At 50.7% G+C, this 16468-nt stretch overlaps 1 protein-coding gene across 3 annotated transcripts in view; it reads left to right on the top strand.

Annotated features, from left to right (window-relative positions):
- The window catches only part of DNAI2 (dynein axonemal intermediate chain 2), a 43243-nt gene extending 27706 nt beyond the window's left edge, over positions 1–15537 (top strand). For 2 of the 3 annotated variants that reach the window (XM_089663890.1, XM_089663891.1), the window contains exons 11-14: positions 1221–1367; positions 5423–5659; positions 9589–9627; positions 15397–15537. In XM_089663890.1, coding sequence (XP_089520016.1) covers positions 1221–1367; positions 5423–5659; positions 9589–9624 — 420 coding nt within the window. In that variant the 3' untranslated portion in view covers positions 9625–9627; positions 15397–15537. Of the gene's footprint in view, positions 1–1220; positions 1368–5422; positions 5660–9588; positions 9628–15300 lie in introns of all 3 variants that reach the window. The other variant, XM_089663892.1, reaches the window with a different exon arrangement.
- Positions 15538–16468: the final 931 nt, after the last annotated feature.

Here is a 16468-nt window from a genome sequence, read left to right as displayed (position 1 = left end):
GTCTGCTGAGGGCCTCTGTGTGTGGTATGCTGAGGGCCCCCGTGTGTGGTCTGCTGAGGACCTCCGTGTGTGGTCTGCTGAGGGCCTCCGTGTGTGTGTGGTCTGCTGAGGGCCGCTGTGTGTGGTCTGCTGAGGGCCGCTGTGTGTGTGGTATGCTGAGGGCCTCTGTGTGTCGTCTGCTGAGGGCCTCCGTGTGTGGTCTGCTGAGGGCCGCTGTGTGTGGTCTGCTGAGGGCCTCTGTGTGTCGTCTGCTGAGGGCCTCTGTGTGTGGTCTGCTGAGGGCCTCTGTGTGTGGTCTGCTGAGGGCCTCTGTGTGTGGTCTGCTGAGGGCCTCTGTGTGTGGTCTGCTGAGGGCCGCTGTGTGTGGTCTGCTGAGGGCCTCCGTGTGTGGTCTGCTGAGGGCCACCGTGTGTGGTCTGCTGAGGGCCGCTGTGTGTGGTCTGCTGAGAGCCGCTGTGTGTGGTGTGCTGAGGGCTTCTGTTTGTGGTCTTCTGAGGGCCACTGTGTGTGTGTGGTCTGCTGAGGGCCACTGTGTGTGTATGGTCTGCTGAGGGCCTCTGTGTGTGTGTGGTCTGCTGAGGGCCACTGTGTGTGTATGGTCTGCTGAGGGCCTCTGTGTGTGTGTGGTCTGCTGAGGGCCGCTGTGTGTGTGGTCTGCTGAGGGCCTCTGTGTGTGGTCTGCTGAGGGCCTCTGTGTGTGTATGGTCTGCTGAGGGCCTCTGTGTGTGTGTGGTCTGCTGAGGGCCTCTGTGTGTGTGTGTGGTCTGCTGAGGGCCGCTGTGTGTGTGGTCTGCTGAGGGCCGCTGTGTGTGTGGTCTGCTGAGGGCCGCTGTGTGTGTGGTCTGCTGAGGGCCTCTGTGTGTGGTCTGCTGAGGGCCTCTGTGTGTGGTCTGCTGAGGGCCGCTGTGTGTGGTCTGCTGAGGGCCTCCATGTGTGGTCTGCTGAGGGCCTCTGTGTGTGGTCTGCTGAGGGCCTCCATGTGTAGTCTGCTGAGGGCCGCCGTGTGTGGTCTGCTGAGGGCCTCCATGTGTGGTCTGCTGAGGGCCCCTCTGCCAGGAACAGCCAATAATATGCCCTATTACAGGTAATAGCAGGTGATGGTACAATGGATCCTCTGATATCCTTCCCTGCCATTGGTCTCTGTGGGGGGAAAGTCTTCTGAACTTCATCCATTGAGATGATTTTGGATGATAACAGAATGGGTGGAATCTCCTCCTCAGGTGTGCGATGAGCCGCTCTACAGCCTCCGCCTACAAGAGAACGGGCGTTTTGTGGCCTGCGGATCCAAGAACGGTTTGACAACCCTCCTGGAGATGTCATCGGGACTCTGCACCATACAGAGGAACGAGAAGAACCTCGCCACCACCGTGAGTCCATCACCTCCATTTATAATGGCTCATTTCATGGGGGGGGGGGTAGGGTGGCCACCTCAGCCCTTTACACCCGAACACATATGAATGACACGGGTTCTGAGGCAGATTTATAGCAGATGAGGCACTAAGTGAGTTTAATGACCCCGGAACCCGTGTCATTGATGTGTTAGGGATGAGGTGGCCACCGGAGTAGGGATTAATCCTCCATCCAGCTGCTAGATGTGGGGGATATATAAGGCGCACATTGCAGCTCAGTATTCATGAACCGCTTTACTACCTCTGTAACGGAACCGGAACCCCGACTGCACTCGGTACTTCCGTTAGAATACCGCTTCCCCGTCCGAACATCGACCACGGACACCACCGCTGATCATACAAGACTAGACGACACCAATCTGTCCGAACACCGACCACTGACACCACCGCTGACCATACAAGACGAGACGACACCAGTCTGTCCGAACACCGACCACTGACACCACCGCTGACCATACAAGACGAGACGACACCAGTCTGTCCGAACACCGACCACAGACACCACCGCTGACCATACAAGACGAGACGACACCAGTCTGTCCGAACACCGACCACAGACACCACCGCTGATCATACAAGACGAGACGACACCAGTCTGTCCGAACACCGACCACGGACACCACCGCTGATCATACAAGACGAGACGACACCAGTCTGTCCGAACACCGACCACGGACACCACCGCTGATCATACAAGACGAGACGACACCAGTCTGTCCGAACACCGACCACGGACACCACCGCTGGCCATACAGGACTAGACGACACCAATCTGTCCGAACACCGACCACGGACACCACCGCTGATCATACAAGGCTAGACTGCACCAATCTGTCCGAACATCGACCACTGACACCACAGCCAACCATACAAGACGAGACGACACCAGTCTGTCCGAACACCGACCACGGACATCACCGCTGACCATACAAGACGAGACGACACCAGTCTGTCCGAACACCGACCACGGACATCACCGCTGACCATACAAGACGAGACGACACCAGTCTGTCCGAACACGACCACGGACACCACCGCTGACCATACAAGACGAGACGACACCAGTCTGTCCGAACACCGACCACGGACACCACCGCTGACCATACAAGACGAGACGACACCAGTCTGTCCGAACACGACCACGGACACCACCGCTGACCATACAAGACGAGACGACACCAGTCTGTCCGAACACCGACCACGGACACCACCGCTGACCATACAAGACGAGACGACACCAGTCTGTCCGAACACCGACCACGGACATCACCGCTGACCATACAAGACGAGACGACACCAGTCTGTCCGAACACGACCACGGACACCACCGCTGACCATACAAGACGAGACGACACCAGTCTGTCCGAACACCGACCACGGACACCACCGCTGACCATACAAGACGAGACGACACCAGTCTGTCCGAACATCGACCACTGACACCACCGCTGACCATACAAGGCTAGACAACACCAATCTGTCCGAACACCGACCACTGACACCACCGCTGACCATACAAGACGAGACGACACCAGTCTGTCCGAACATCGACCACTGACACCACCGCTGACCATACAAGGCTAGACAACACCAGTCTGTCCGAACATCGACCACGGACACCACCGCTGATCATACACGACTAGACTGCACCAATCTTGAAGGAAACCAGGAAATAGACTAGTTTATATTAACACAGATACAAGATATATACACTCAGGGAACAAGCCCCCCTCCCTGCATAATGACACAGGGCGGGACAATCCCCCCTCCCTGCATAATGACACAGGGCGGGACAATCCCCCCTCCCTGCATAATGACACAGGGCGGGGCAATCCCCCCTCCCTGCATAATGACACAGGGCGGGGCAATCCCCCCTCCCTGCATAAGGACACAGGGCGGGGCAATTTATCTTTAGTAACAAGAGACACACTAGCAGACCGTCCCATCAGTAGGGAGGGCTGCTGGAGACACCCCCCCCACCAAGCCAATACACATAAATACATACATCCCATAATAGTTTTCTCCCAAGCAAGACACACAATAGAACAATGGGATGCAACTGCATGACATTAAACAATCCACAACCCCCCCACCCCAATATTAGGACAGATCACCCTGTACCCCTAACAGGCACAGGGGGACTTACACATAATAGGGATATGGGGAGCTGAGACAGGGGTCTCCCCACCTCTCCAAAGTGAGCTGTGTTACATGGCCCCCAACCAAAGTGAGCGGTGTTCCATGGGCCCCCCACCCAAAGTGAGCGGTGTTCCATGGCCCCCAACCAAAGTGAGCTGTGTTCCATGGCCCCCAACCAAAGTGAGCTGTGTTCCATGGCCCCCAACCAAAGTGAGCGGTGTTCCATGGCCCCCAACCAAAGTGAGCGGTGTTCCATGGGCCCCCCACCCAAAGTGACTCCTGTCACAACCACGCTATAGGCGAATGGCAGTTACAGCATGGTAGTCCAGTCCTGGGAGGGCGTCATATGACGTTCCTGCAGAACGCGCATTTACACACATCAAGTGTTTTCTTTTTTCTGCCGCCAAGAGGAAAGGCGTTTAGAAGAGCCGGGCAAATTCCCTGTGTGCTTGAGGCCCAACACCGCCACTAACTAACTCAAAGCGGAGCTCCACCCAAAAGGGGACGTTACACTTTAAGGACTGCCCCCCCCTCCCCATTAAGTATTGGCACCTTTGGGGGGCGGGTACCCGAATTTGACAGGTACCCGCTCCCAGTTCCGGTCCAATTGCCTAGGCCAGGCAACCTGCGGCTCTCTAGCTGTTGTGGAACTACATTTCCCATGAGGCATTGCAACATTACAAAACTGACAGTTACAGCTATGACTGGCAGAGGCATGATGGAACTTGTAGTCCTGCGGCTCTCAGGTTGCCTACCCCTGACCTAGGCTAGCGGAAGCGGAAGGTGTCCTCCCCCCCCCCCCTCCCTGTAGTCTTTTGGGACATGTGACAGGTCCCAGAAGACTACAGGACCATTCATGAAGCGCAGCGCTACTCGCACATGCGCAGTGGGTACCCGGCTGTGAAGCCGCAAGTTGTCACAGCCGGGTGCCCACAATGAAGATGCCGGCCTCCAGGAATCCAGGAAGGCCGGTGAAATGGGCTGCGGGGGACACATCGTGGGACCGAGGGACAGGTAAGTGGCTGTTTTTTAAAAGTCAGAAGCTACAGTTTATGTACAGTTTTTGTAGTTTTTGTATAGTTTATATAGTTTTTGTACAGTTTATGTAGTTTTTGTACAGTTTATATAGTTTTTGTATAGTTTTTGTACAGTTTATATAGTTTTTGTACAGTTTTTGTATAGTTTTTGTACAGTTTATATAGTTTTTGTACAGTTTATAAAGTTTTTGTATAGTTTTTGTACAGTTTATGTAGTTTTTGTACAGTTTTTGTACAGTTTATATAGTTTTTGTACAGTTTATGTGGTTTTTGTATAGTTTTTGTACAGTTTATGAAGTTTTTGTATGGTTTTTGTACAGTTTATGTAGTTTTTGTACAGTCTATGTCGTTTTTGTACAGTTTTTGTACAGTTTATGTCGTTTTTGTACAGTTTATATAGTTTTTGTATAGTTTTTGTACAGTTTATATAGTTTTTGTACAGTTTTTGTATAGTTTTTGTACAGTTTATATAGTTTTTGTATAGTTTTTGTACAGTTTATGTAGTTTTTGTACAGTTTATATAGTTTTTGTACAGTTTATGTGGTTTTTGTATAGTTTTTGTACAGTTTATGAAGTTTTTGTATGGTTTTTGTACAGTTTATGTAGTTTTTGTACAGTCTATGTCGTTTTTGTACAGTTTTTGTACAGTTTATGTCGTTTTTGTACAGTTTTTGTAGCTGCTGACTTTAATTTTTTGACAGGCTGAGGGGAACTCCACTTTAAGACTCGCCTATTCAAACCTGGACTCTTGTGCTCCTCTAGTCCAGCTAGCGCTTTCCCTTCCAGATCTGCTGGTTTGTGGCTCCCTCATCTCATATCCTGTCCTTCTGTCCTCAGATGTTTGAGCGTGAGACAAAGCGAGAGAAGATCCTGGAAGCTCGGCACAGGGAGATGCGGCTGAAGGAACGCAGCAAGGCCGAGCCGGGTAAAGAGGAGGAGACCAAGGAGGACAAGCCGGAGGAGAACAGCGAGGAGCTGATCGCCAAGGCGGAGAAGGACTTCTTAGAGATGATTGAAGCCGAGCAGAAGAAACGGGATCAGGAAGAGAAGAAACTGCAAGAAAGGGAAGAAGAGGTATGAGAGCAGCTGCCCTATCCCAGGGAGAAATACAATCCTTCTATCTAAGTCACGGGGGTCAAACTGGCCACCCTCCAGCTGTTGCCAAACTACAAGTCCCATGAAGCATTGCAAGATGGACAGTTACAAGCATGACTCCCAAAGGCAGAGGCAAACTACAAGTCCCATCATGCCTCTGCCTTTGGGAATCATGCTTGTAACTGTCCATCTTGCAATGCCTGATGGGACTTGTAGTTTTGCAACAGCTGGAGGGCTGCCAGTTTGACACCCGTGATCTAAGTCTATAGAGCCTGATGATATTCTGGAGTTATGCTGCCGCCTGCAGGGCTCATAGTAAACTGAAGGCCAGCCTCCTTGAGGCTTAAACCCCTCCCACCTGCAGAAAAACAATAGTACGGTATATGGGCAGCACAGTGGCTGAGTGGTTAGCACTTCTGCCTGGCAGTACTCGGGTCGTTGATTCAAATCCCAGCCACAGCACCCCCTGCCTGGAGTTTGCATGTTCTCCCTGTGCCTGCGTGGCTTTCCTCCAAGTACTCCGGTTTCCTCCCACACTCCAAAGACATGCTGGGAGGTTAACTGGCTCCTGTCTAAATTGTCCCTAGTATGTAATGTGAGTTAGGAACCTTCGATTGTACGTTCCTCGGGGGCGGGGACTGATGGGAATGTACAATAGATATGTAAAGCGCGGAGTACATTGATGTCGCTATATAAGTACCTGAAATAAATGAAAATAAAATATGGGAAGAGGGAGCTGTGTCCCCCGATTTACATAGAGGGAAGGATTTGACCCGTGTCATTAATAAGTGTTCGGTTCGAGGCGTGACGTGGCAACCCAAAGCGACATGACGGGTTCTGTGGCCGATTTAGGTGGTAAATGTACTCGCTGCATGAAATCAGCCTGACAAGCCGTGTCCTTAGTATGTGTTCGGGTGTAAATGGATGAGGTGACAACCCTACATCCGCTGCTTGTCCAGGAGATCTTGTCCATCCCTGTGATCAACAAGACCATCAGCCACTCGGCACTCCTGTGCTACCTACCTACCAGGGGCCCCGAGTCAGAGGTGTAAGAGAGGCCTCCCCCCCCCCCTATCAGGCTCTTCTACCAGGTAGGTGACACCAGCCCAGCAGATTGATGGTTCACACCAATTAACACCTGTCCCAGGCTTCACAGCACAATGGTGACTGGAGTATGGAGGAGTTTTCACACCTCCATCTTGTTCTTGGACAATCAGCTTCTGCCTTGACACCTTCCCAGGTAATTGAATAAAAGTTGGTGTCAGGGCAAAAAAAAGGAAACCTCTTTACTACCTTTCTGCTTGGGTTGCACTGACACCCCTACCCAGGGGCAGTCTGACCATTTGGAAACTCGGGCACTGCCCGAGGGCCCGGGGTCAGTAGGGGGCCCCATGAGATGCCCCTGGTACCTTTTTCATAGGCTTTTTTGAGTTTGGGCAAGGACACAGGGGCCCCATGATCCCCTATTGCCCGGGGGGCCCCATGAGTTGTCAGTCCGTCCCTGCCCATACCGGTACCGGTGCCGATACTGAGCATTTGGATGGGTACTTGTACTCGTGCAAATGCTCAGATACCTAAAACAGATACCTCTGCGGTGCGATTTGAGCCCATACAAAATGAGCGTCTCAAACCGCACCACATCTGCAGAGAAACTGCATGCGATTCGGACAGGAATCCCACCACATCTGCAGAGAAACTGCATGCGATTCGGACAGGAATCGCACCGCACCTGCAGAGAAATTGCATGCGATTTGGACAGGAATCGCACCGCACCTGCAGAGAAACTGCATGCGATTCGGACAGGAATCGCACCGCATCTGCAGAGAAATTGCATGCGATTCGGACAGGAATTGCACCACACCTGCAGAGAAACTGCATGCGATTCGGACAGGAATCGCACCGCATCTGCAGAGAAACTGCATGCGACTCGGACAGGAATCGCACCGCATCTGCAGAGAAACTGCATGCGACTCGGACAGGAATTGCACCACACCTGCAGAGAAACTGCATGCGTTTCGGACAGGAATCGTACCACATCTGCAGAGAAACTGCATGCGACTCGGACAGGAATCGCACCACTTCTGCAGAGAAACTGCATGCGACTCAGACAGGAATCGCACCACTTCTGCAGAGAAACTGCATGCGATTCGGACAGGAATCGCACCGCACCTGCAGAGAAACTGCATGCGATTCGGACAGGAATCGCACCGAATCTGCAGAGAAATTGCATGCGATTCGGACAGGAATTGCACCACACCTGCAGAGAAACTGCATGCGATTCGGACAGGAATCGTACCACATCTGCAGAGAAACTGCATGCGACTCGGACAGGAATCGCACCACTTCTGCAGAGAAACTGCATGCGACTCGGACAGGAATCACACCGTATTCCTGTTCAAATGGCATGCGATTCTTTGCAGTGCGATTTGAGTCTATTCATTTTGTCTGGGCTCGGATCACACCGCAGAGGTATCGATAATTGGTATCGGCGAGTACTTGACTACAACTATCGTACTTGTACTCGACGATGAAACAAATGGTATCGCTGCAACCCCTAATCTCTGCAATACATGCGCAGTTCCCTCGTCTTTTATCCACTTAAAAATCTTGCAAGTTTTGGATTTAAATAATACATTCCAGACATTAATTCACAATAAAATACATGAAATAAACAAAATACAGCAGACAGGAGCAGGCTGGCACCGGCAACAGCAGACAGGTAGACTACAGGCGGGTAGCAGGCAGATGGAGGACAGGCAGATGGAGGACAGGCGGATGGAGGACTGGCGGATGGAGGACTGGCGGATGGAGGACAGGCGGATGGAGGACAGGCGGGTGGAGGACAGGCAGATGGAGGACAGGCGGATGGAGGACAGGCGGATGGAGGACAGGCGGGTAGCAGGCAGATGGAGGACAGGCGGATGGAGGACAGGCAGATGGAGGACAGGCGGATGGAGGACAGGCAGATGGAGGACAGGCGGATGGAGGACAGGCAGATGGAGGACAGGCGGATGGAGGACTGGCGGATGGAGGACTGGCGGATGGAGGACAGGCAGATGGAGGACAGGCGGATGGAGGACAGGCGGATGGAGGACAGGCGGGTAGCAGGCAGATGGAGGACAGGCGGATGGAGGACAGGCAGATGGAGGACAGGCGGATGGAGGACAGGCAGATGGAGGACAGGCGGATGGAGGACAGGCAGATGGAGGACAGGCGGGTAGCAGGCAGATGGAGGACAGGTGGATGGAGGACAGGCGGGTAGCAGGCAGATGGAGGACAGGCGGATGGAGGACAGGCGGATGGAGGACAGGCGGGTAGCAGGCAGATGAAGGACAGGCGGATGGAGGACAGGCGGGTAGCAGGCAGATGGAGGACAGGCGGATGGAGGACAGGCGGGTAGCAGGCAGATGAAGGACAGGCGGATGGAGGACAGGCGGGTAGCAGGCAGATGGAGGACAGGCGGATGGAGGACAGGCGGATGGAGGACAGGCGGATGGAGGACAGGCGGGTAGCAGGCAGATGAAGGACAGGCAGATGGAGGACAGGCGGGTAGCAGGCAGATGGAGGACAGGCGGATGGAGGACAGGCGGATGGAGGACAGGCGGATGGAGGACAGGCGGGTAGCAGGCAGATGAAGGACAGGCGGATGGAGGACAGGCGGATGGAGGACAGGCACCGGCGGGCACACAAAACTGACCCCAAACCAGTCCCAGTGGTTGTGCCCAATCCTCACAGATTTGCTGCTGCTGACCCCTGTGATACATGCTCTGCCAGGCATTGATTGCTCTCTGGGTGGGACGTCCGCCTGAAATGTATAGAAAAAGCTCTGGATACAGCCTGCTGCCTTGTATGTAATGACTGCATAGACACAGTACATACGTGTAATATATTGTATGTTTCCCCTGCAGGAGAAAGAGGTGTCTGAAGAGAAGGGTGTGAAGTGAGAGGTGAGTTCTGGGTGTAGAGATCTAAAATGTCTCCAAAGAACTCCCAAGAAAAGAATGGGGGCTTTAAATATTGAACCCAACAAAGGTCCATTATACAAAAAGATCATATTTTATTATTACACAATGTTACAATGTTACACGTTAAGGTAAATATTAATACATAAATACAATCTATACACCATTCCAGTGTTCAACATATAACATGTAATATTCCCATAGAAGGGCAACGCATTTCATGGATCTACAGTATCTGCTTCCCCAGAAATGTTATTATAGAGAATAATTGTTCAAGGCTTCTATAATCTGTATATTCGTATTCATGTTCTATTGATCCCCCCTAGGACAGGCAGGTACCCCCATAGGTTATGCTGCCTCTCCATAGGCAGTACGCTTCTCTCACTCTCTTTATTATATATATACAGTTGCAAGAAAAAGTATGTGAACCCCTTGGGATTACGTGGAGTTTTGCATGAATTGGGCATAAAATGTGCTCTGAACGTCATCTAAGTCACAACAATAGAAGAACACAGTCTGCTGAACATAATACTACACAAACATTAGATGTTGCCATGGTTTAATTGCACATAACATGAAAACATTCACAGTGCAGGGAGGAAAAAGTATGTGAACCTTTGGACTTAATAACTGGTTGACCCTCCTTTGGCAGCAATAACCTCAACCAAACGTTTCCTGTAGTTGCAGATCAGACCTGCACAACGATCTGGAGTCATTTTGGACCACTCCTCTTCACAAAACTGTTTCAGTGTAGCAATATTCTTGGGATGTCTGGTGTGAATCGCTCTCTTAAGGTCATGCCACAGCATTTCAATGGGGTTGAGGTCAGGACTCTGACTGGGCCACTCCAGAAGGCGTATTCTGTGCTGTTGCAGCCATTGTTTTGTTGAATGACTTGTATGCTTTGGGTCATTGTCCTGTTGCATCACCCATCCTCTGCGGAGCTTCAGTTGGTGGACAGATGGTCGTACGTTTTCCTGCAAAATGTCTTGATAAACTCTGGAATTCATTTTCCCATCAATGACAACAATCCGTCCAGGCCCTGAGGCAGCAAAGCAGCCCCAAACCATGATGCTCCCTCCGCCATGTTTCACAGTGGGGATGAGGTTTTGATGTTGGTGTGCTGGGCCTTTTTTTCTCCACACATAGTGTTGTGTGTTCTTCCCAAACAACTCAATCTTGGTTTCATCTGTCCACAGTATATTCTGCCAGTAGTGCTGTGGAACATCCAGGTGCTCTTTTGCAAACTTCAAACGTGCTGCAATCTTCTTTTTGGACAGCAATGGCTTCCTCCGTGGTGTCCTCCCATGTACTCCATTCTTGTTTCATGTTTTCCTTATTGTAGATGTGTCAACAAAAATGTCAGCATGTGCCAGAGATTTCTGTAGGTCTTTAGCTGACACTCTGGGATTCTTCTTTACCTCATGCAGCATTCTGCGCTGTGCTCTTGCAGTCATTTTTACAGGACGACCATGCATAGGGAGAGTAGCAACAGTGCTAAACTTTCTCCATTTGTAGACAGTCTGTCTTACCGTGGACACATGAACATCAAGGCTCAAGGAGATACTTTTGTAACCCTTTCCAGCTTCATGCAAGTCAACAATTCTTGATCGTAGGTCTTCTGAGAGCTCTTTTCTGCGAGGCATGGTTCACATCAGAAAGTGCTTCTTAAAACCAGTAAACCCAAAACAGGTGTCAGCAACACATCTAATATCATCACACTGATTGGAGTCAAGGTTGGCTCACTCCTGGCTCCAATTAGCTCTGGGAGAAGTCATTAAGCTAGGGCCTCACATACTTTTTCCTCCCTGCACTGTGAATGTTTACATGTTATGTGCAATTAAACCATGGCAACATCTAATGTTTGTGTAGTATTATGTTCAGCAGACTGTGTTCTTCTATTGTTGTGACTTAGATGACGTTCAGAGCACATTTTATGCCCAATTCATGCAAAACTCCACGGAATCCCAGGGGGTTCACATACTTTTTCTTGCAACTGTATATATGTGTGTTCTTCAAAATGTTTCCTCACTTTTTTATGATATAAATGTATAAAAGTGTGGAAACTTTTGGAATACCCCCTCCTGTATGTGTATATATACACACACACTATATCGGGCCACCAGCCTTTCCCTGCACATGACCACAAAGTTGGGAGCATGAAATTGTCCAAAATGTAGCCTTAAGAGTTCCCTTCACTGGAACTAGGGGGCCAAGTCCAACCCCTGAAAAACAAACCCCCACCATAATCCCCCCTCCACCAAACGTTACACTTGGCACAATGCAGTCAGGTAAGTACCGTTCTCCTGGCCACCGCCAAACCCAGACATGTCCATCTGATGGCCAGACAGAGAAGCGTGATTGGTCCCTCCAGAGAACACGTCTCCACTGCTCTAGAGTCCAGTGGCGGCATGCTTTACACCACGGCATCCGACGCTTTGCATGGCACTTGGTGATGGAAGGCTTGGATGCAGCTGCTCGGCCATGGAAACCCATTCCATGGAGCTCTCTACGCACTGTTGTTGGGCTCATCTGAAGGCCACACCAAGTTTGGAGGTCTTTAGCTATTGACTCTGCAGACAGTTGGCGACTTCTGCGCACTGTGCGCTTCAGCATGCGCTGACCCCGCCCTGTCATGTGACGTGGCCTACCACTTGGTGGCTGAGTGGCTGTTGTTCCCAGTTGCTTCCACTTTGTTATAATCCCACTAACAGTTGAGCGTGGAATATTTAGTAGCCAGGAAATGTCACGGATGGACTTATTGCCCAGGTGGCCACCTATCACGGGACCACGCTTGGAGTCACTGAGCTCCAGAGAGCGACCCATTCTTTCACCAATGTTTGTAGAAGCCGTCTGCATGCCAAGGGGCTTGATTGTATACACCTGTGTCCATGGAGGGGATTGGAACACCTGAATCACATGATATGGAGGGGATTGGAACACCTGAATCACATGACATGGAGGGGATTGGAACACCTGAATCACATGATATGGAGGGGATTGGAACACCTGAATCACATGATTGGGAGGGGATTGGAACACCTGAATCACATGATTGGGAGGGGATTGGAAAACCTGAATCACCTGATATACAGTTGTGCTCATAAGTTTGCACCCCCGGCAGAAATTGTGAAGCTTTGGCATTGATATTGAAAATCTGACGGATCTGCCAAATAATGCTCTTTTATTGGAGGATGATGATCATATGAAGCCATTTATTATCACAGAGTTGTTTGGCTCCTTTTTAAATCATAATGATAACAGAAATCACCCCAATGGCCTGGATCAGAAGTCTCCGCCCCCAATCGGAAGTCTCCGCCCCCTGGAATGTTCAGTCTTGGTACAGACACACAAGGTGACACACACGGGTTACAATGCCAATTATTATTATACAGGATTTATATAGCGCCAATGGTGTGCTCAGCGCTGTACAATAGCGAGGGGGACAGAACATGAGACAATACAGTAACAATACAATACATGAGGGGATTGAGGGCCCTGATCCTTGGAGCTTACAATCTAGGAGGGAGGGGATAGTGGTACAGGAGGAAGTGGCTGTGGGGGATGGAGTGGTGGGAAGAGTGGAGGAGATCGGCTGTTAGGTGAGGGTGGGGTAGGCTTCTCTGAAGAGATGGGTTTTCAGGGTGCGCCTAAAGGAGAGGAGAGTAGGTGACAGTCTGATGGATTGGGGTATTGAGTTCCAGAGAATGGGGGAAGTCCTGGAGAAGTCCTGCAGTCGGGAGACCAGGGAGCTAGAAAGTAGGAGGTCTTGTGAGGAGCGAAGATTACAGGTTGGGTAGTATTTGGGTATCAGGTCAGTGAGGTAGTTCGGGGCGGCGTTATGAATGGCTTTGTATGTCAATGTTAATATTTTGAATTTTATGTGTTGGGCAATCGGAAGCCAGTGGAGGGATTGGCAGAGAGGGGTGGAGGACACTGAATGGAGGTCAGTGAGGGATTGGCAGAGAGGGGTGGAGGACACTGAATGGAGGCCAGTGGAGGGATTGGCAGAGAGGGGTGGAGGCCAGTGGAGGGATTGGCAGAGGGGGGTGGAGGACACTGAATGGAGGCCAGTGGAGGGATTGGCAGAGAGGGGTGGAGGACACTGAGTGGAGGCCAGTGGAGGGATTGGCAGAGGGGGGTGGCGGACACTGAATGGAGGCCAGTGGAGGGATTGGCAGAGAGAGGTGGAGGACACTGAGTGGAGGCCAGTGGAGGGATTGACAGAGGGGGGTGGAGGACACTGAGTGGAGGCCAGTGGAGGGATTGGCAGAGAGGGGTGGAGGACACTGAGTGGATGCCAGTGGAGGGATTGGCAGAGGGGGTGGAGGACACTGATTGGAGGCCAGTGCAGGGATTGGCAGAGGGGGGTGGAGCCAGTGGAGGGATTGGCAGAGGGGGGTGGCGGAGACAGAGCGGTTGGAAAGGTGAATGAGTCTGGCAGCCGTATTCAGGATGGACTGAAGCGGGGATAGCCTGTGGCGAGGCAGGCCAGTGAGGAGGGAGTTGCAGTAGTCGAGTCGTGATATGATGAGGGAGTGGATGAGCTGTTTAGTGGTTTCTGGGGTTAGGAACGTGCGGATTTTGGAGATGTTGCGGAGGTGGAGTCTGCATGTTGCGGAGGTGGAGTCTGCATGTTGCGGAGGCGGAGTCTGCATGTTGCGGAGGTGGAGTCTGCACGAGTTTGGCAGCGATTGGACATGGGGTTGGAAGGACAGATTGGAGTCTAGAGTGACACCTAGGACTCTGGCTTGCGGGGTGCTGCTGATGGTGGCATTGTTGGTCGTGATGGAGAAGTAGGGGGGGGGTGGTGTCCGGGCTGGGGGGGGAAGACCAGGAGCTCAGTTTTGGAAAGGTTTAATTTAAGGAAGTGGAGTGACATCCAGTCTGATATGTCGCTCAGTAGGTGTGTGATTCGGGCGGAGACTGAAGGGGTGAGGTGGGGGGTGGAGACTGAGGGGGTGAGGTGAGGGGTGGAGACTGAAGGGGTGAGGTGGGGGTGGAGACTGAGGGGGTGAGGTGAGGGGCGGAGACTGAAGGGGTGAGGTGGGGGTGGAGACTGAGGGGGTGAGGTGGGGGGTTGAGAGAGATATTTGCGTGTCATCATAGAGGTGGTAGTTGAAGCCGTGGGAGTGTATGAGTTGGCCAAGGGAGGAGGTGTAGATGGAGAAGAGAAGGGGCCCGAGGACAGAGCCTTGGGGGACCCCAACAGAGAGGGGGAGTGAGGGGGAGGTGGCAGCGTTATAGGTAACACTGAAGGAGCATTGTGATAGGAAGAGAGCCAGGAGAGGGCGGAGTCTCTGAGGCCATTAGAGGTTCATGTCCCACATCTGTGGCTTCTTACATCACAATCAGTGTCAGTGTATAAATAGTCGGTGAGTTTGTTGGCTCTCACGTGGAAGCACTGTCTAGGCTAGATACTGAGCCATGGGGATCAGAAAGAACTGTCAAAAGTCCTGCGTAACAAGGTAATGGAACTTTATAAAGATGGAAAAAGACATAAAAAGATGTCCAAAGCCTTGAATCTGCCAGTCAGTGCTGTTCCAATTGTTTCAATATCAATGCCAAAATTTCACGATTTCTTCCAGGGTATGCAAACCTTTGAGCACAACTGTATGTGTATTATTATTATTATTATTGTTTGTTTGTAAATATCAGGCTGCAGTGTGTTCGCTCGGTGACACAAGATACGGGGACAAGAACGACTTTCTGTAAACTAACAATGCGATGATGGTTTCTGTCTCCTTCTCACAGATCCCGCCAGCCTTCCTCCGGGGCCACTGCAGAGGAGAAGCCGCAGAACAGCATCATTTATTTTTCACTCGATTATTCTTACTGTTTCCATATTCTTTTTTTTTTTTTTATTGTAAAAGAAAGAATAAATATTTGATTGCATCGCGGCCGTTGTGGTGTGTTAGAAGGAATCCAGTCTAGGAGCCGCCAATACCATCCTGAGCCGTGCGAAAGTTAGAAAATCCGCTCATTTCTTCTCACAGCTGATCTAGGTTTGGTATCAAAGGACTGTTCACTCCAGCGGGCGCACTTTATAGAATTGCGCACATCTGCTGCGCCGCATTGTCACAATGAAGCTCGATGTTTGCTTTATTTAACCCCTCCAGAGGATTCCCCCCCCCCCCCTTCCTGACCAGGCCATTTTTTCCGATACAATGCTGCGTTACTTTAACTGACAATTGTGCGGTCATGCAACGCCGCACCCAAACGTAATTTACATCCTTTTTCCCCACAATTAGAGCTTTCTTTCGGTGGTATCTGAATGACTTTTTTATTTTTTGTGCTACAAACAAAAAAACACCAACAATTTTGAAAAAAACAATATTTGACTTTTTGCTATAAAACATCCAAGAAAAAAAAAATCAAATTTCATCATAAATTTAAATGTCTTTGCTGAAAAAAAATCCCAATCCGTGTAAATTAATTGGTTTACGTGAAAGTTATAGCGTCTACAAATGGCGGGATGGATACGGGGATTTTTTTTTTTTTTTATACTAGTAATGGCGGTGATGAGCGACCTATAGCGGGACAGCAGCAGGCATTCTGACACTGGGGGGGGGGGGGGCTGACTTGGCTGCAATACCATAGAGGACATTGTTTGGTTTTGGGGTTTCATACCGCCTTACAAAGGAAAATACCACATTTGGTCACTAGATGGTGCCAAGTATCATAGCAGTTAGCGCCACCTAGCGGACATATGTGATATTTTTTCCTTTTTTTTTTATTTGCTTCGTTTGCGCAGAACAAACGAACATCCGCTTTTTTTTTTTTTAAATAAATACACCCATTATAGTTGCAAACTGCAGACAGAGGC

This window comes from Staurois parvus, unplaced genomic scaffold (assembly GCF_062004578.1).
Source record: "Staurois parvus isolate SC_StPar_1 unplaced genomic scaffold, SC_StPar_1.0 ptg001797l, whole genome shotgun sequence".
Taxonomy (NCBI): domain Eukaryota; kingdom Metazoa; phylum Chordata; class Amphibia; order Anura; family Ranidae; genus Staurois; species Staurois parvus.
Note: the sequence above shows the minus strand (reverse complement) of the source record. Positions and strands in the feature narration are given on the sequence as shown.